This window comes from Onychomys torridus, chromosome 6, assembly GCF_903995425.1.
Source record: "Onychomys torridus chromosome 6, mOncTor1.1, whole genome shotgun sequence".
NCBI lineage: Eukaryota > Metazoa > Chordata > Mammalia > Rodentia > Cricetidae > Onychomys > Onychomys torridus.
The window spans coordinates 67500808-67519373 of record NC_050448.1 but is presented as its reverse complement, the minus strand read 5'-3'; the positions used below and the strand labels follow the sequence as shown (position 1 = coordinate 67519373).

Genomic DNA, 18566 nt, shown 5'->3' with positions numbered 1-18566 from the left:
CAAACAGTTAAGACAATGTATTTTACTTTTCCAATATTTTTATTAATCAAATACTATAAAATAACTGTCATCCATAAATGCCCAAGCACCTAGCTGGTCCTCTCACCCCACACCTCTGAAGTCCCGCCCTCCTCGGCCTCTTTTGCAACTCTGCTCCTGTTTTGCCCTGCTCCTGCTCAGAGACAGACCCTGGAAGCAGCGAGGACGGCACGAGGCTGACAGCCACAGTTGGAGTCGGACAAGATCAGAAGGGTTAGATAGGTTCTCAGACACCCTTTTCAGGACCAAGTCTCCAGCCAGCTTCCCAGCCCCGTTCTTCAGATCACTTCCCATAGCCCAGTTTCTTTCTGCCCTTCCCCTACTACCAAGGGCTTGGTTGGCCCTTACCCCGCCAGGATCCCTGCATATCCTCTCCAGCCCCAACCCACCCCCTGAGCTCCCCTGGGATGAGGACTTCTGGAGCTCCACAGAGCACCCTAGATGAGTGCACAGAGCCCACAGGGAAGGCTGTCCTGAGCCTGAACCTTACAGAGATGAGGAGAGGTGCAGGCTGGGGAATGGGGTGGTGGGGGTAGAGAAAAATTTTATTTCCAGGCTCGGGGCCTCTAAAATCCCCTACCCCCAACACCCCCAACAAGTTCCAAGAAGAGGTCCTCAGCTCCGAGCAACAGGGCTCTCCATCTTCACACTCTTGGCTGCTTCTCCAATCAGCTCCCAGAAGCTTCCAAACTCCAGTTTTGTGTCATTACAGTTGCCCAGGTTGGCAATTTTCTCTTCTAGCCCACAGTTGCTCTGAGGACAGGAAAGACACCACAGCTCAGCAAGACAGTACCTCCAGATCTTCCTGCCCCACCCTGGCCTGGGGCGGGTAGGAGAGCAGGAGCCTACCAGGCGTTGGCAAGAGGGAAAGACACAGGGTTACCAGTGCCAGTGTGGGTGGGGTCTTGGAGCATTAGTCTGGGAAGTCAGGGGTCTAGGTGGGGTGGGGTCCACTCCCTCAGTACCGGCATGAGGTGTGGCAGCTGCTGGGTAACCAGGTCTCGTAGTTCAGCCGGGGTGAGCGTTTCCTTTCCACCTTCCACAGAGTACTGATGGAAGTTCTTGATGAGGGTCTCGATGGCCCTCTCTACATCACTGAACTCTTGGGCATCCTGAAGACAGGAGACACATCCCACATCAGGAAGGCCCACCCACCCTACAAAACCCTTCCCAGGAGCCTTGGAAAATCAACAGGCTAGAAAGCAGCTAGAAGGCAATCCAGAGCCCAGAATCCTCCCCCTCTACCCCCTACACCTCCCCCCTCCCCTAGCCCAGCCTTCAGGCCACAGTAGCCTCTGCCCTTAGTAAGCCACAGATTAGGCAAGCCCCACAACCCCAGATCCCAGGCAGGGCAGGCCCCAGCATGTGCTCAGACATCCTATTTCCAGAAGAATTCTATTTGCATCATCCTGGGTAAAAGGAGGGGATTGGGGGCTTGCTGGCAGTATCTACAGGGCAAGGCCTAGGAAAGCAGCAGAAGTCAGTGGGGGCATGAACCCTCCTAACAAGAAGAGTGTAAGAACAGAAAGACCGGCCAGATGAATGGGCCCACCTCAGCGTTGGCTGACCGACACTGTCCCATGGTGCCTGGTACACTGGTCCGTCCGTGAGTTAGTTTTGTTGTCTGTCCTATAGCCTGCCCCAAAGGAGCTGATGGCTCATGATCTGCCTAGAAAAGAGGGAGGCCTGAGGTGAGGGGAGAGCTCTTCATTCTTTTTTCATGGCCACGTTTGGCTCCACCCAACATACACCTTCACCTAAGCGGTCGTAGTCTATGCCACACAGATCCAGTCCCTGCCCAAACACCAAGAGCTAAGGCCACAGCCCCCAGGCCAACCCACTCAGAGGGAATCCCCCCGGCCTCCTTCTTCCCACCTCCTCCAGCCACCCCATGAGACTTGGGCAAGAGGGGCATGGGGTACTCCCTGGAGAGTGACAGCCCTTCTAGGTTGAAGGCAGGCGGCTGGACTTTCTTACCTGCTGGCAGCTGCAGAGACAGGATGGAGGAGCCAGCTCACCTGAGCTCAGCTCTTATACCTGGGGGAAGGGAGGGGAAGCCAGGGGCAGGGCCAGGGCCTTATCCCTCAGCCACCCCAGCTATTGCAGCCTCCTGGGCTGGGAGCCAGCTTTGTGAGCCTCACCCTCTACAGTACTAGAGTCAGTTCCCACCCCTACCATGAGGAGGAAGCCATGGAGGGCTGGGTATGGGATACCCCTGGCACAAGATCACCTTACAGAGCCCCAGGGAGAGAAGGGAAGGATGGCAAGGGGGTGCAGGAGCTGTACCCATGGGGAGGGGTGGGTAGGAACCCGTAGCAGTTGTGAGGCAGGGAAGCAAGGGCTGATCAAGGTGAATCTGTGGGATGAGGAGCTTGAAAGAGATCCCCAGGGTCTCTGTGCTTTGACGCTCACTCGCTCATCTCTCCTCTCCCTCCCAACCAGAGTGAATTTGGCTAGTAACACTCAGGCCTGCTCAAACCCAGAGCCAAGCCTTTCCCAGTCCTGATGGCATAGAGATGAAAAGGTTCAAAGGAAGAGCCAGAGCAGTGCACCCTGGTACTGGGAACCAACCCGCACTGAGCCTTCTTCGCCTGACATCCTGCCAGCACCTTGCAGCAGCCCAGAGCACACATGTGCAAGGCTCAAAGGAGTTCCCTGGCAGGTAACAACCTCTCCAAACTGGTTGGGCTGCCTCCTCCCTCCCTCCCTCCCTCCCAATCCTACCCCTTCCCTGAACAGCATGTCAAACACCAGAACTCCAATCTACTACCCAGGAACCCCAGGGGGAGCCTAAACTATACTTCCTAGGACTGTGACCAACCCAACTAGCCTTTCTCACCTGCCCAGGACCTAGGACCTGGGCCTCTAAAGTCATGGGAAGGACAGACCTCGGTGGAAGGGCTGAGGGGTCAGTAGAAGGATTGCATGGGCCTAGACTCAAAATTCCCTAACTCTGAAATCAGAGCAGATATGCAGATGGTCTTCCCTGTGTCACCTGCTGAAGGTCCCCTGTATTTCTGGTCTCAATCAGGGGCTCTACCACACAGTCTCATTTGGAAAGCTCCTCGGAAGGGCTTCAGTCTGGAGACACTACAAGGGTCTTGCCATCAGAGGGCTTCTCAGAGTCCCTCAGCCTGGGTTCTCACCGAGAGAGCCCAGTGATCCCTCTGAGGTCCCTCTCCTGGTATGCGATGAGGAATTTGTCTCTGCTAATTCTCCTCTGGTTGACTAGCCGCCCCACGTGGACACCCACAGTTACAGCAGTGAGGAGCCAGGAGGCTTACCTCATTGCCACACCCCTACTCTCTCTAGTGGTGAGCTGTGCAAACAACTTGCCCCTCAATGCAGAGAGGGGACAACCCCGTCCCTAAGCACTCCATTCTACCACAGCTCCCTCTACCTGTCGTATTTGAGCAGCACTTCTCTAGCGATTCTTGCCTTTGCAAACCGAGCCTCCTTAAACATGTTTCCCCCAAGCCAGGCGTGGTAGTGCACCTGTTATGCCAGCACCTGTGAAGATGAGGAAGGAAGATTGCTGAAGACAGCAAGGCTATCTCAAAACAGTCCCAAGGGGGCTGGAGAGATGGCTCAGCAGTTAGGAGCACTGACGCTCTTCCGGAGGACCCACCCGGCAGCTCACAACTGTCTGTAACTCCAAGATCTACACCCTCACACAGACACACATGCAGGCAAAACACCAATGCACATAAAATTTTTTAAAAAGCAAATTATTAAAACAATAACAACACAACAAGAAAAAAGCTAAAAGAGGCCTGGGGGGTGTGACTCCTCCCAGTTGCCTAACATGTGCAAGATCTTAGGTTAATCCTCAACTCTATAAAAATTGGGTTAATTACCAAAAAAACAAAACAAACAAACAAAAAAAAAAGCCAGGCGGTGATGGCTCACGCCTGTAATCCCAGCACTTGGGAGGCAGAGGCAGTTGGATCTCTGTGAGTTCGAGGCCAGCCTGATCTATAGAGCAAGATCCAGGAAAGGCACAAAGCTACACAGAGAAACCCTGTCAGGAAAAACCAAAACAAAAAAAAAAAAAGGATTAATTAACCTTAACAGCTGTGACAGTTAACCAGGGCAATATGGGTAAAATGTTTAACAGGTGTTCATTATCATCACCAGCCAAAGAACAAACTCCAGGAGTTATATGAGGAAAACTGGAAGCTGGAGCCATGGAGCTGAGCCTCAAATCTCTGCATTTTTCTTTCTTTCTTTTAAAATGATTTATTTATTTTTATTCTATGTACATTGGTGTTCTGCCTGCGTGTATGTCTGTATTAGGGTCTCGGATCCCTTGGACCTGAACAGTTGTGAGCTGCCATGTGGGTGCTGGGACTTGAACCCAGGTCCTTTGGAAGAACAGCCAGTGCTCTTAACCACTGAGCCATCTCTCCAGGCCCCAAGTCTCCACATTTTTCACTCACCAACTATGTATTTATTGAGCACCTGCTTAATGCAAGACCTATTGCTATGTCACACATGCTCAAGGACCTGAGTTCTGTTCTGAACACCAGAGAGATGAAGAAATCAGTTAGTAGGTAGGATGCTAGATGCTGCAGTAGAGCTGAAGATGAATCACATTCCTTGCCTTCAAATTGCCTACAATTTTCATGTTTTCACCTCAGGTAATGACAGGGCTTCTCCCCGTCTCAAGAAAAGAAATCTGGTAGAACATAAAAATAAGCATCTGTGTTTCAAGAAGGAAGCTTTATTGGGGGAGTGGGATTCTGCCTGGCCCTGCCCAGCTGTCTCTGCTGGGCCCCAATCCCAATGAGCATGCTTTACTTCTTCCGGATCTCCAAGGCTTTCTCCTTCCTGATTTCCTTTGCCAGTTCCCCAATCAGTCTCCAGTACTCATTGAACTTCAGCTCCGAGTCTTGGTTCACATCCAAGCTCTTCATCTTCTCATCTAGAGGGCCCACATCCTAAGAAGATGTAAGAGGATTAGAAACTAGGGTTCTTGGAGCAGGGAGAGAGGGAAGAACTGCTAGGTGCTTCCCTCAGACAACGCCAGCACCGCCCAAAAGATGAGGTTACAGACCCGGGACTACACTGCCTGAGGTCCCATATCCAAGGGTTTTTAGATTCATTCATTTCATTTTTTATATATGAGCATTTTGCCAACGTGTGGTATGTATGTGTACCACATACATGCTGGGTGCCCACAGAGGTCAGAAGAGGATTGTCTTAGTTAGGGTTTCTAATGCTGTGAAGAGACACCATGACCACAGCAATTCTTATAAAGGAAAACATTTAATTGAGGTGGCAGCTTACAGTTTATAGGTTTAGTCCATTGTCATCATGGCGGGGAGCATGGCAGCATGCAGGCAGACATGGTGCTGGCTATACCTTGATCAGAAGACTGTCTCACTAGGTGTGGCTTGAGCATATATAAGCCCTCCAAGCTCACCTCCACAATTACACACTTCCTCCAACAAGACCGTACCTACTCCAACAAGGCCACACCTCCTAATAATGCCACTCCCTTTGAGGGCCATTTTCTTTCAAACCACCATAAGGATGCTATCTAAACAGAAGTAACAGATGGATTTGAGCTGCCATATGGGAACCGAGCCTGGGTCCTTTGCAAGAGTAGTGTGCATAACCACTGGAGCCATCTCTCCAGGCCCATGCTCAACATTTGGGTCAACATCTGGACGATGGCAAATAGCTGCCAAACAAATCTCTAGATGACATGAAGCAAATTCATGGAGGGTTTTGGGTTTGGGTTTGGTTTTTTGTTTTTTTAGCAGAGTCTTTTTTTTTTCTTTTTTTACAAAAGATTTATTATGCATGTGTATGATACAGGAGACGGGCACACCACGTTTATGTGGGACCTGGGGATAGAACTAAGAGTTTAGCAGAGTCTCCACTCACTCATTGTACAGCACTTCCTCCACTATCAGTGGAAGGGAATGTAGGAGGACAACCCCCTACGTCTTTGACTCCAGGCATTGTGATTTTACACTATGTTTTATTTCATTTGAGCCTCGTGATCCACTAGAGTGACAGCTTCCATGACACAAGAGCCTGGTCGACCTAGTCCAACACTATACTTTCAACGTCAAGTACACAGCTGAAGTTTGTTCACTAAGACAGGAAAAGACAGAGCAAATCTTCAATAAGTACAGGCTGAAGTACACCACCAGTCCAGCAAGAAAGGCGTGATAAGTCTGCCTAGCAGATGAGAAACTTAAACCCCAGAAAGGCCAGGTACTGGCACCAAGCACAGTTGAAGAGCTAGAACCTGTATTTGAGTCCAGGTTGCTCTCGTGATATCTCTCTCTCTCTCTCTCTCTCTCTCTCTCTCTCTCTCTCTCTCTCAGTTTTTTGGTTTGTTTGTTTTCGAGATAGGATTTCTCTGTGTAACTTTGGAGCCTGTCCTGGAACTCACTCTATAGACCAGGCTGGCCTCAAACTCACAGAGAGCTTTTTCTCTTTTATTTTATCTTATATGTATGTGCATTTTGTACTCTGTATAGGTCTGGTACTTGCTGAGGCCAAAAGAGAGTGTGGACCCCCTGGAACTGGAGAATGGACAATGATGAGGCGTGATAAGTCTGCCTAGCAGATGAGAAACTTAAACCCCAGAAAGGCCAGGTACTGGCACCAAGCACAGTTGAAGAGCTAGAACCTGTATTTGAGTCCAGGTTGCTCTCGTGATATCTCTCTCTCTCTCTCTCTCTCTCTCTCTCTCTCTCTCTCTCTCAGTTTTTTGGTTTGTTTGTTTTCGAGATAGGATTTCTCTGTGTAACTTTGGAGCCTGTCCTGGAACTCACTCTATAGACCAGGCTGGCCTCAAACTCACAGAGAGCTTTTTCTCTTTTATTTTATCTTATATGTATGTGCATTTTGTACTCTGTATAGGTCTGGTACTTGCTGAGGCCAAAAGAGAGTGTGGACCCCCTGGAACTGGAGAATGGACAATGATGAGCTGACATACTGGCAATGGAACAGAAACCTGGTCTTCTCTCTTAACCATTAATCCACTGCTCCAGCTCAAACCCAGATCTTCTAAATCAGGGCTACTGCTCTGTGTCTTTCTCCCCTGCCTGCACCTGCCCCCCCCAAAAAAACCCTAGAAATGAGCCAGGCCTGGTGGTGCAGGACAGTAGTTTCAGCTACCCAGAAGACTAAGGCTGGAGGATCATGAGTTCAAAGCTTTCCTGGGCTGTTTAATGAGAGTCTGTTTCAAAAAAGGGGGGTGGGGTAGCTAAGGATATATCTCAGCCCTTAGGAGATTACCTAACATGCATGAGGACCTGGCTTCAATCTCTAATACCATACACACAAAACTAGTATTAATAGGTAAACATGGCATAGTGGTACATGCTTGTAATTCCAGCACTTGGGAAGTGGAGGCAGGAGGATCAGGAATTCAAGATGATTCTTAGCTATGTAACAAGTTTGAGGCCAGCCTGGGATACATAATAAGACCATGTCTCAAAAAGAATTTTTAAAAATAGCTTTTAGTTATAAGAATGTTAACCAGGGGGCTGGAGAGATGGCTAAGAGGTTAAGACCACTGGCTGCTCTTCCAGAGGACCAGGGGTTCAATTCCCAGCACTCACATGGCAATTCACAACTAACTATAAGTAACTCTAGTTCCAGGTGATCCGACATCCTTACATCCAAGACAGCTAGGGCTACATAGAGAGACCCTGTATCAAAAGTAAAAAGAGGGCTGGAGAGATGGTTCAGAGGTTAAGAGCACCAACTGCTCTTCCAGAGGTCCTGAGTTCAATTCCCAGCACCCACATGGTGGCTCACAACCATCTGTAATGAGATCTGGCACCCTCTTCTGTATACATAATAAATAAATAAATCTTTTTTAAAAAAGTGAAAAGAAAAGAAAAAGAAGCTGGAAGGGGTGGCACACACCTTTAATTCCAGCACTTGGGAAGCAGCCAGAGCTCTAAGTTCAAAGCCAGCTTGGTCTACAGAATGAGTTCCAGGACAGCCAGGGCTACACAGAGAAACCTTGTCTTGTGGGGATGGAGGGAAAGAAGAGGAAGAAGAAGAAATATAGGTGTGGTGGTGTCCACCTGTAACACTTAGGAGGAAGAGACAGGAGGATCTCAAGTTCAAGGCCAGCTGGGGACATACAGAGGGAATCTGACTCAAAAATATAAACAAATGGGACTGGAGAGATGGCTCAGTGGTTAAGAGCACTGGCTACTCTTCCAGGGGATCTGGGTTCAATCCTTAGCACCCATATGACTGCTAATAACAGTCTGTTGGTAGCACTTCCAGTGGATCTGATGCCCTCTTCCAGCCCCCACCAACACATGGTGCAGAGACATGCACACAGGCAAAACACCCATACACATCAAATAAAAACAATAAGTATTAAAAATAAATAAGCAAAAGCTTCTGTGTTGATGGCACTCCCAAGAACATCATTGTGGGATATTTTGATTGCCCTCTGACACTCCCAAGACTTCCCAATAAAGGTATACCTTGAATCAGGGAGCAAAGCCAGTGACTAGCTGACCAGAACTGGCCATAGAGAAGCCAGACATGGAGAGGAAAACAGGAGGTGCAAGATGGAAAAGAGGTAATGCCAAGTAGCAGAACATAGATTAATAAAAATGGATTAATTTAAGTTATAAGAGCTAGTTGAACCAGTCTAAGCTAATGGCCAAGCTTTTATAATTAATAAGAAATCTCCATGTCATTATTTTGGGAGCTGGCTGGGGGGACAGAAAAGACTCATTACACCCCACAACATGACACAGTACAGAAGAGCAAGGAGTCTCTGTGTGCCCAGAGAAAGTGGCCCTATGATGGGCTACAGTGGGCAGACTAAGTTTACTTTCCTCAAAAAGGCTACACTACGGAGAAGGTTTCGTTAAGGCTTGAGTGTTGAGCCTATTGCAGATCGTCCTCTGTAGACCAGGCTGGCCTCAAACTCACAGAGATCCGCCTGTGTGTGCACACCGGAGTTGGGGTGGGGGTCTAGGGAGCTAGTGGTAAACGCGGCTGGGTTGAATGAGAACAACCAGAACCAGCTGTCCCACCCTGGACTGATGACAGGGCTTTCTAGCCCCAGGCAATATAGTTTAGCCCAGAGCTGGTACCTCAAGGGAAAAAAAAGCCGGGAGCTTCAGGAGCGCCACTAGGCATCTAGTCAGATCCACTGGAGGATCCCAGGGGAGCGCCTGGAGCCAGGGGACCTGCACGAACCAGCCACCACCTCGGGCGGGCTGAACGACACAGGACCACTGACGGTGAGTGATAATGAGTTCCTAGGCAATCTGCTAACCCCAGACCCTAGTCATCTCCGGTTGACGTGACCCGGGACGCTGTGTGGCTGAGTGGGCTAGGAGCCTTTGAACTGCCTTCCTTGGCCCTTCCTGCGCCGCAGAGTCAGGGTAGATTCTGTTCCCGTACTCTGGAGCTTTCTTTTGCAAAATAATAGGCCCCAAAAGTGGGGCATCTCAAGCCACTTTCCTTTGGAAGGGTCCAGTTAGTCCTTCTGAAACACCCCCCTTAAATAAATCCCATAGACTACAGTGTAGGGGAGGCAACACAGCCCTCTTTTCCAGGCAACCCAGGGCCTATTCTAAACATTGGGGCTTTGGACAAGCTGCTTAACAATTCTGGACCTCCGTGTCCTCAACCTGTAAGAGAGGGAAAGCAGTCTTAGTGTCCACCTCATCATAATAGAGTGGTTTTGAGGAGAATTGGGGGGCTCCCACAAATAAACGCTTACACCGCTGTAGAGCCATGTGTGCTTGTTCGGATTTGGTATCCCCTTCCTATGGGTTTGGGGTGGGGGGCACCTCCATGTTAAGGTTCTCACAGGTCCATTCAGAGGCATGTTTGGGCAAAGTGGAAAGAGCATTGCTATTGTCACTAGGACGGTTTTTTGTTTGGGGGGGGCAGGAGTGTTGGGATTAAAGGTGCCACCACCACCCGGGTTCTGGCTCTTAAGAGATAAAAAGCATTTTGAACTGAGAGGTGAAAAGAAAAGAAAGGGCCCGGTAATCGAGTACTAGGCCTATTTTGTTATGAATTCCAGCACATCGTAATCTACTACAAGCGATCCAGAAGGGAAATGTGCAGAGGGAAAAGGGAATCACAGCAGGAGCAAGTGTTCTAAGTAGGTGAGAGGGGATGGAATGCAGGACACCAGCAGAGAGCTGGCCTTAGAAGCATGGACGGATCATGTGTGAGGCCCAAAGGAAGACACAGTAGATGCTCTGTGAGGGGGGAAGCACAGAGAACCTTCGCGATTGCTTATTTTCAAAGTGAGTCAATTTCTCGGGGACAGGGAGACTGTGGAAGGAAGTTTTGGGATCTGAGGAAGGAAAAGGTTGTGTCCCGGCCATTCACAAGGAAATACAGAAGTGCTCGACGTTGCCAAGGGTTCCTCTGGAGTTTGTGGTTATAGATTGAGAGAAACAAGTCAACCCGGCTGTGCATGTTCCTCTAGGTAGATTCAGCTCTCCAAGTGCAGACAGACACACGTGGTGGATTTAGGCAGAAATGTAGGTATGTGGGGGTCCTGACTGACAACAATAGAGAGACAGGATCAAGGGGTTTGCAAGCGTGATCATAAGGGTGTGTGTCTTAGAACGTGAACTAAACAAGAAGAGCCATGAGGAGATGAAGATGATGGGAGGAAATGAAAACAGTCGAGACACTCGGAACTGGACCCAAACTAACACCAAAGAGGCCCAAACTGGAGGGCTGCAATGACTTCAAGGCTATCTTGAACTACACAAATACTTTACCCTGTCTCAAAAACACAAAAAAAGGGGAGCTGGAGAGATGGCTCACCAGTTAAGAGCACTTGCTGCTCTTGCAAAGAACACAGGTTTTTGTTCCCAGCACCCACATGGTGGCTAACAGCCATCTGTAACTCCAGCTCCAGGGGATCCAAAGCCCTCCTCTGGCCTCTGTGGGCACCAGGCACAGACATGGTGCACAGACCTGCATATGGGCAATCCTCTACAGAAAATGAAAAATTAAATACATCTTTTTTTAAAACCACACAAACTAACAAAGAAGAGGAGGAGGAACCTGGGCTGGTAGTGCACGACTTTAATCCCAGCACTTGGGAGGGAGAGGCAGGTGGATCTCTGTGAGTTCGAGGCCAGCCTGGTCTACAGAACAAACTCCAGGACAGCCAGGGCTACACAAAAAAAAAAAACTCTGTCTCAAAAAACAAAAAGTGGGGGGCAACCCCACAAATATGTGGCTTCAAATGGTGGTGTATTCCTTTAATCCTGGCACTCACTGCATTTCCAGTCCCAGGGGACCTGATGCCCTTTTCTGACCCCTGCAGGCACCAGAATACATGTGCTGCATATACACATAGAATAAAAAATCTGTTAAAAAAAATAACACAAAAACAACAAGTGGAACAACAGAGGGTGATCAGACAAAGCAAGGCTACAGGAGGTTCTGAAAGCTCCAGAGCTGGAGGATGGGCACATTTTTTGGCTAGTGAAGAACACAGAGTTGAATCGAATATGAGATGGCTATTGAAGGACAGACTGTAGAACGGAACACTGAGGTGCACAATAGATCAAGAGAGCAAGGAATTGATTTCGTTTTACTTCGTTTTGGTTTGGTTACAGTTTCTGTGTCTCCCTGGCTGTCCTGGAACTTGCTCTGTAGACCAGGCTGGCCTCAAACTCAGAGGTCTGCCTGCCTCTGCCTCCCCAGCGCTGGAACTAAAGGCATGCGCCACCACGCCCAGCCACAGTCACACACTCTTACGTGGCTGTGAATTTTCATAAAGGATTAAAATAAACTGTTAACAGGCTAGAATAGCACATAAACTCAGAGTCAGCAAGTTAGAGCCCCCAACCACTTCTGTAGAATGAGCCACCTTACTGAGGGGATGGAACTACTCACAGGTAGTGAGAACTAAGTATGGAAGCTCCTTGTAGACCCGGACACTAACAATATAGCTCTCTACGACTTTATGTGTTGTTTGTTGAGAAAGGGTCTCCCTAAACTGGTTTCAATTTCCTGATCCTTCTGCCTCAGCCTCCTGAGTGCTGAGCTTGCAGGCTGCACCATGCCTGGGTGTAGTTTTATTTTTGCTAAGCCTCCTTCCAGTTCTTACCATCTGTAAATCTCTGGGAATCCACCTCTGGGTCCAGTAATATGTTGAGAAAATGAGACTAGAGAGACACAGGCAGACTCAAGTACTCAACAACCTTGTTTGGCACATTCCCGTTTGCACAGCATCTTCGCTCATCTAGTTTTCACACACACACACACACACACACACACACACACACACACACACACGCAGTCACTCACATTTGTTTCTGTCACCCACTCGGTGTCATCACCTGGCACACACAGACCAGTCTCAGTCCCAGAGACCTCCACCAACCTTTAGCAAATGAGGCAACTGCTGGGTGACCAGTTCCTTAAACTCATTGATGCTCAGGCTGCCTTTCCGTCCTTCCAGCCCTGCAAAGGCGAAGAAAGTGGTGACCACCGTCTCAATGGCTGCCTCCAGTTCTGTCAGCGGCTCAGCTGCCATTAGTAACCCAAAGTAGGAGCCGATGTCTTCACAGAGTGACCTGGTGGGGGAAGAAAAAGACCAAGAGAGTTGGGGATCCAAGAATGGGTAAGGTGGCTGCCTGAAAGGGTCAGTGTGGGAAAGAGGAAAAGGGTCCAGAACAGGCAACAGTATTTCAGTTTAGGTTCACTTCCAGAAAGAATTTTTCTCCGCCTCCCATGTCTGAGTGTCCTTTTCAAGTGTCTGTCTTGGGATGCCTCTGTAGCGGTCTCTCGAGTGGCAACCACTCTATCTTTGAGGGCTTTTCTTTGGAGTCATCTGAGTGTGGTAACATCACCTGTAGGGTCTCTGTTCTAATGACCGTTTCCTGTTGCCACTCCCTGTCTTAGGGTCAGGAAATTGTTTGTCTCCAATGCTTATTTATGTTGAGAGCAGAGTCTCCACCCTCCCACAGACTGGCTACTGCTCATAGTAGAGAAGCCTAGGGTTGGCAAAGGCCCAATTGAGGTCAGGTCTGGCTCAATCGGGCCAGACCCATCTTCTCTGCCCCATACCCTACCTCTTCTGAGGGGGTCGGAGAGTGCTCAGCACGAGACCCCACCAAAGTTCTCCACTCGATGACTGACCAGGTCCAGAAAGGGACTCTTGGAAATCCTCAAGCCCACAGCCCACAAAGTGTTTGGCATGGACACCCAGTGCCCTCGGGGCTCCAGAAAGGGAAGAAACATGCCTACTCGTCCCCCTCATTTCTGTCCACCCACCCACATACTCCTGCAAGGACCTTTGCCTGCTTTCCTGAAGCCACTTCCTGAATCTCTGCCTGAACCCACTTGGAAGGAGGAACCTGGGAGCTGATAAAGAAAAGGGTCTCCAGGCTCTCTGCAGAGTCAGAGAGAGTAACTCACCCAGGAAGGGAGATGGGATGCAGTAAACTGAGCTGAAGCCTCAAGGCTGAAGTTTTTAAGCACCAGGGAAGAAGACAGCCACTCCCAGTTCCGAAGTGTCAAGTTTCCGCCTCCGCTGATTCGGGAAAGAGGGGACCGCCCCTCCTGTCACTAGCCATCCCAACGCTGCGCCACGCGACCAGGACAGAGCCTGTTGAGGAGGGACCCTAGGGTCCCATCCCTCCCAGTTATGATGGTTAGTCAGGAGTCTGTCAGAGGGGCTGCTACTGCTGTTAGGCAAAATTAAAATTAAAAACGCTTGGGGAATTCAGCCCTGGAAAGCCTGGTCTGAGAAACCAGAGACCCTGCAAAACACCCTACAGCCCAAGGGCACTCGGAAAGCCCCAGACTGAGGCCCCCATAATGAAATTCCAATTGAAATTCTTCACTGAGTTCCGAGACAGAAGCCCCTCACGGAGGCGCACAGGCTAAGCACCCCTGGACAGAATCCTTCCCTTCCCCCTGCTCAGTCCGCCCCACAGCACCCTTCCCAAGATGTCTCTTCCACCTCCTTCTTGCGGGCTCAGGGAGGGGGTACAAGCAAGAACAGAAAGAAACACAGGGCAGCCGGTTCCCGCCCGGGAGACAGAGGGCGCCTCTGTCCACTCCTGGCCTCTAGCCCTTCGAGGTGTCGTTGGTGAAGGGGTGGAGCTGGTGGGGAGGAGGGTCGGCAGGGAAGGGCAGGTCTCCCCACACCGGCTCGAGGTGCCACATTTGCAGCCTGCCTGCCTGTCGAGAACCTGCTCCCACCTCAGGCCCAGGCCAACCGTGAGTACCCTACCCTGACTAGGAGAGGTCCCAGGCTTGGCCAGCCTGGAGGAAAGGGAGCCTCAGAAAGACCCCAAGAGCCCTGGAAAAAGGATACAGTGGTGCTGCCAGGGTCTGGCGAGGGTCTGGAAGGACTCAGACAAGGGAAAGGAAAGGGTAGTTTGAGGTCTAGGGGGGGGGGATAAGGTTTGGAAAGTACTGAAAAGAGGTGAGTGAAGGTCAGAGAGCTAATAAAAGTTTGGTGAGTGAGGACGCCGCCACCCAGCTTCCAGGCCACCAGACCTTCCCACAAAACCCAGTGTCTCCTGCCAGGTACCCTACGTCTCTAGGTGTGGGAAAGGAGGAGAGACAGCCCTGCTCCTTTGGGGTAAGAATAAGAACGGCTATTCCTGCCCGCTCCCCAGCCCCAGTCTCTGCCACCCCCTAACCAGCCTTGTCAAGACCCAAACCCTAGGGAAGTCAGGAGCCGCAGAGCATAGGCCCTGTGATACCATGAAGAAGGGGGTCTGTGGCAGTTTGCCCCGTCTTATCTCTGCCTTCACAAGACCCCCTCCTTATCCCTTTTTTTCAGCCTTGGCCCCCACGTCTCTCTCCCCAATTTTCCCCTTTTTTGCCCGCTGCTCCACCCCTAGGTCCTCCCCTTCATGAAATTCTAAGCTGCTGGAGGGCACCGGGCAAACCTCCAGGTGCCCCTCATAGTTGAGAAGGTAACCGAGCCACCCCAAATCCCTCCCTCGAGCACTCCTTATCCCCCTGATCAGCCCGGCTTGGGTTCTATCTCCCCCTGTCTCTGTGACAGCCTGCTTCTTGTGACGGGAGTTCAGGTGACAGTCACAAGGACTCCATTGAAGAGCTGGGATGTCATCTAATCAGGACCTATTGTCCAGTGTACCCAGTGGTGAGGAAGGATGAGGACACCTGATCTGAGACATCCGAGCCGCCCCTGAGGCTGTGGAAAGCATGACTCTCCCAGGGCCAAGGGACTCAGGCCCCCTAGCTCGGCAATCCTTTCCCAATAGACCTCCCCAGTCAGTCGTCTGCTGTCCCCCAGCCCCTTGAGCTCAAATGACCTCATGCACTCAGTCCTTCTAACACAGACCAGCCCTATCCTGTTCCCACAGTAGCTACCGGAACAGAGCTGGCCTGAGGCAGGAATGGACAGCATCAGGGACAACACCTTCAGGTTAGCGTCTCAGGAGAACCTCAGACATTTCCCTGTCCCTTCCTTCTGCCTACCTGATGGAAAGGGATGGTTCTGCAGAGAGGATGAGTAGGATGGGGGAGTAATGGGAAGCATGCCCCAGGGAAACCAAAATGACATACTGAGGAGCCAGGGGAGCCAGGCCTGGACACAGGACTGCCCACAAGCTGAGGGCCAGCCTGAGCTAGTCCCAGGGCCGCCTAGGCTATAGAATGTGACCCTGTCATAAATAAATAAATCCCAAGCACAAAAAGATGGGAGATATAGCTAATTTACCTGGGCTTAATCCTCGGTGCCTAAAGAGGAAGAGCCACACTGCTGACAGGAAGCTCAGAAACAGTGAGACACCCTCTCCCCAACAACTCTTGGGTCTCCCACCCTGACTGTTCACCAAAGGTACCAGACTTCTTCCTGGAGTGGGTATCGTAGACATCAGCTCACTTACTACGAACTGCAAAGCTTGACTGTGACAGGCCTGGAAGGTAAAAATAGAGCTAGAAAGCTGCCTGGCCCTGTGTCCACCCATGCCTGCCCCACCCCACCCCATCTCCATCCAGGCAGCCAGGAGCCAGCCACTGCAGATGTCTGCTGCAGGCTTCTTAAGAAAGCCCGGTTCCTATTGCTCAATCTCCATGCCCATCCCTGACTCCCTCTGGAGAGACCCAGAATGCTGGACTGGATTTAGGTGTGATAGGGTTTCTCCCACAGTGCAAAATCTCAAAATAAAGTACAAGGGGGGCCCATTTTGTAGCTATTTGAGCTGTGAAACCAGGGTCAAGTCTGAGGATACCCCTTACCCAGACCCCAGATATCCTGAACCTGATTTTCAATTCACTTCCATCTTCCTGGGGTTGGGTAGGTACGCTGCTGAAATGGGCTCTGAGCTGGAGACTGCCATGGAGACCCTCATCAACGTGTTCCATGCCCATTCGGGCAAGGAGGGGGACAAATATAAGCTGAGCAAGAAGGAGCTGAAAGACCTGCTACAGACTGAGCTCTCCGGCTTCCTAGATGTGAGCAGAGGGTTGAGGTACAGGGTGGAGGAAGGAGATGGATGCCCTGGTATATCCCTGCCTCACCCCAAGCTCAGCCCAATTGTCTTCCTCTTCCATTCTTAACCAACTTTTCCCAGGCTCCCTTAACACCTCCCTGGAAAAGTCAAAATGCCCTACTTTACTGACCACCTATCAATACTAGGCTCTGGGGTTGGGGATTTAGCTCAGTGGTAGAGTGCTTGCCTAGCAAGCGCAAGGCCCTGGGTTCGATCCTCAGCTTAAAAACAAAACAAAACAAAACAAAAACACTAGGCTCTGCAGATTTACCAATTACATTACCCACAGCATAGAATGGAGTCACAGCCGGGCCGTGGTGGCGCACGCCTTTAATCCTAGCACTCAGGAGGCAGAGGCAGGTAGATCTCTGTGAGTTTGAAGCCAGCCTGGTCTACATAGCAAGTTCCAGGACAGCCAAGGCTACTACACAGAGGAGCCCTCTATTGAAAAACCCCAGAAAAAGTAAAACGATGAACTCAAAGAAATACTCTTAGAACGGTGGAGATTAGTATTCTGAAGTCACATGGCTTCTCTACTGAGGTGGCACTTGAGCCATAGATTTCCCCTGGAAGATTGTAGGTAAATTAAGACATGGTAGGAGGTGCCCACATGGAAAGAAGCATGGGAGGAAGGGTGGAAGGTTTGCTCGGAAGCTTCCTTTGACTGACTGGAGGATGCAGAGAGACAGATGCTGACTGACTGGAGGATGCAGAGAGACAGATGCTGACAGGGACCACAGACAAACTCCAGCTTTCTTAGGCTTGACTGAAGCTCTGGCCCTGCTATTCTGTTGCTGCATAACTTTTGTTTATACCCCAACTGTTAATTTGTTTCTTCTCTATCATGGAAGCAGTGGAAATGCCTCCCACATTATTTGCCTTAGTGCTAAAGACAGGCTTGGTGGCACACGTCTGTGATACTGGCACTAACAAGGCAGACCCAGGAAGACCTCAGGTTCCAGGCTAGCCTGGATCAAGTGGCAAAAAAAATGGTGTGGTTTTGTTTGTTTGTTTTTGAGACAGGGTCTCACTATGTAGCCCCAACTGACATGGAACTTGCTATGTAGACCAGGCTGGCCCTGAACTCAAATAGATCTACCTGCTTCTTTCCTCATTGAGTGCTGGGATTAGAGGCATCTACCACCGTGCCCTAAAATCATTTTTGTGTGTGGTTTTTATTAAAACAAAGCCTGCAAGGTTCCCAATGTAGCACCTGTCACATGTAGACAATCATGGTTGACAACTGGTGTCAGAATCAACTCTGCTAGGTTCTGCAGACACCAGGAGCTCACCGGTCTCTCGTGCTGCCAAAGACTCCCATAAATCTTCTTCTCACTTGCTCATTTCTGCCTCAACCGCTGCGCAGGCTCTAACTCAGTGGTATCCGTCTCCATCGCCTCCTCCCACAGGTGCAGAAGGATGCAGATGCTGTGGACAAGGTGATGAAGGAACTGGATGAAAACGGAGATGGGGAGGTGGACTTCCAGGAGTATGTCGTGCTGGTGGCTGCTCTCACGGTGGCTTGTAACAATTTCTTCTGGGAGAACAGTTGAGCGCATGGCCGCCATGGGCAGTGCCCTTCCTCTCGGCCTTGTCAGACTTCTCCTATATCCGGCTTTCTCCTCACCCCACCTACACCTCCCCATGTCCCCATCCTTGCCCAGTCTCCCACCAAGGGCACAAGAGTGGTGGTCTGTCTAGGTCTGCCACTCACCCTAATAAAGGCTTTCCTCAACAACTGTCAATGTCTACCTGCTCTGGGTCTGGATCTGTGTGGAGTAAAGGGTGCTCACTCCCAACACTCCTTATCTTGGAGAGTTTATGTGCATTGCATCTTATTTAAGGAACATTCAAGACCCAAAAATGTAGGGGTCCATAGTTTTAGCTGAAATTGAAGTGCCATTGGCTTCTCAAGGACTTGTATAAGTCATTGGTAATCCTAGCGCTTGAAGAATGAAACAGGAAGAGTTCCAAGCCAGCCCATACTACATAGCCAGATCCTATATCCAAAAACAAACAAGCAATCAAAGAACAGGCGGCGGCGGCGGCGGCGGCAGC

The 18566-nt window shown here is 50.2% G+C and overlaps 3 protein-coding genes across 3 annotated transcripts; 1 reads left to right on the top strand and 2 right to left on the bottom strand.

Moving 5' to 3' along the window:
• Window positions 1–77: 77 nt before the first annotated feature.
• S100a14 (S100 calcium binding protein A14) lies at window positions 78–3645 on the bottom strand. The gene is made up of 5 exons (XM_036190840.1): window positions 3440–3645; window positions 2017–2026; window positions 1592–1708; window positions 1005–1151; window positions 78–792 (listed from the first exon to the last, which is right to left on the bottom strand). The coding sequence occupies exons 1-5, from the start codon at window positions 3502–3504 to the stop codon at window positions 655–657; spliced, it is 477 nt and encodes a 158-aa protein (XP_036046733.1). The 5' UTR covers window positions 3505–3645; the 3' UTR covers window positions 78–654.
• A 1097-nt stretch (window positions 3646–4742) lies between these two features.
• Window positions 4743–13987, bottom strand: S100a13 (S100 calcium binding protein A13). Its single transcript, XM_036191526.1, has 3 exons — window positions 13450–13987; window positions 12413–12605; window positions 4743–4979 (listed from the first exon to the last, which is right to left on the bottom strand). Exons 2-3 carry the CDS (start codon window positions 12563–12565, stop codon window positions 4836–4838), a joined length of 297 nt encoding a protein of 98 aa, XP_036047419.1. The 5' UTR covers window positions 12566–12605; window positions 13450–13987; the 3' UTR covers window positions 4743–4835.
• A 127-nt stretch (window positions 13988–14114) lies between these two features.
• Window positions 14115–18257, top strand: S100a1 (S100 calcium binding protein A1). The gene is made up of 3 exons (XM_036191528.1): window positions 14115–14256; window positions 16317–16470; window positions 17918–18257. Exons 2-3 carry the CDS (start codon window positions 16330–16332, stop codon window positions 18059–18061), a joined length of 285 nt encoding a protein of 94 aa, XP_036047421.1. The 5' UTR covers window positions 14115–14256; window positions 16317–16329; the 3' UTR covers window positions 18062–18257.
• Window positions 18258–18566: the final 309 nt, after the last annotated feature.

Bases quoted from the DNA above. Each gene is read 5' to 3' on its own strand.
- S100a1 (XM_036191528.1), top strand. From the start codon at position 16,330: ATGGGCTCTGAGCTGGAGACTGCCATGGAGACCCTCATCAACGTGTTC. The intron at 16,471-17,917 runs GTGAGCAGAGGG...CTCCTCCCACAG, and splicing joins AGCTCTCCGGCTTCCTAGAT to GTGCAGAAGGATGCAGATGC.
- S100a14 (XM_036190840.1), bottom strand. From the start codon at position 3,504: ATGTTTAAGGAGGCTCGGTTTGCAAAGGCAAGAATCGCTAGAGAAGTG. The intron at 1,152-1,591 runs GTGGGCCCATTC...TCCTGTCTTCAG, and splicing joins GTCGGTCAGCCAACGCTGAG to GATGCCCAAGAGTTCAGTGA. The intron at 793-1,004 runs GTACTGAGGGAG...TCCTGTCCTCAG, and splicing joins AGCTGCCACACCTCATGCCG to AGCAACTGTGGGCTAGAAGA.
- S100a13 (XM_036191526.1), bottom strand. From the start codon at position 12,565: ATGGCAGCTGAGCCGCTGACAGAACTGGAGGCAGCCATTGAGACGGTG. The intron at 4,980-12,412 runs GTTGGTGGAGGT...ACATCTTCTTAG, and splicing joins AGTTGCCTCATTTGCTAAAG to GATGTGGGCCCTCTAGATGA.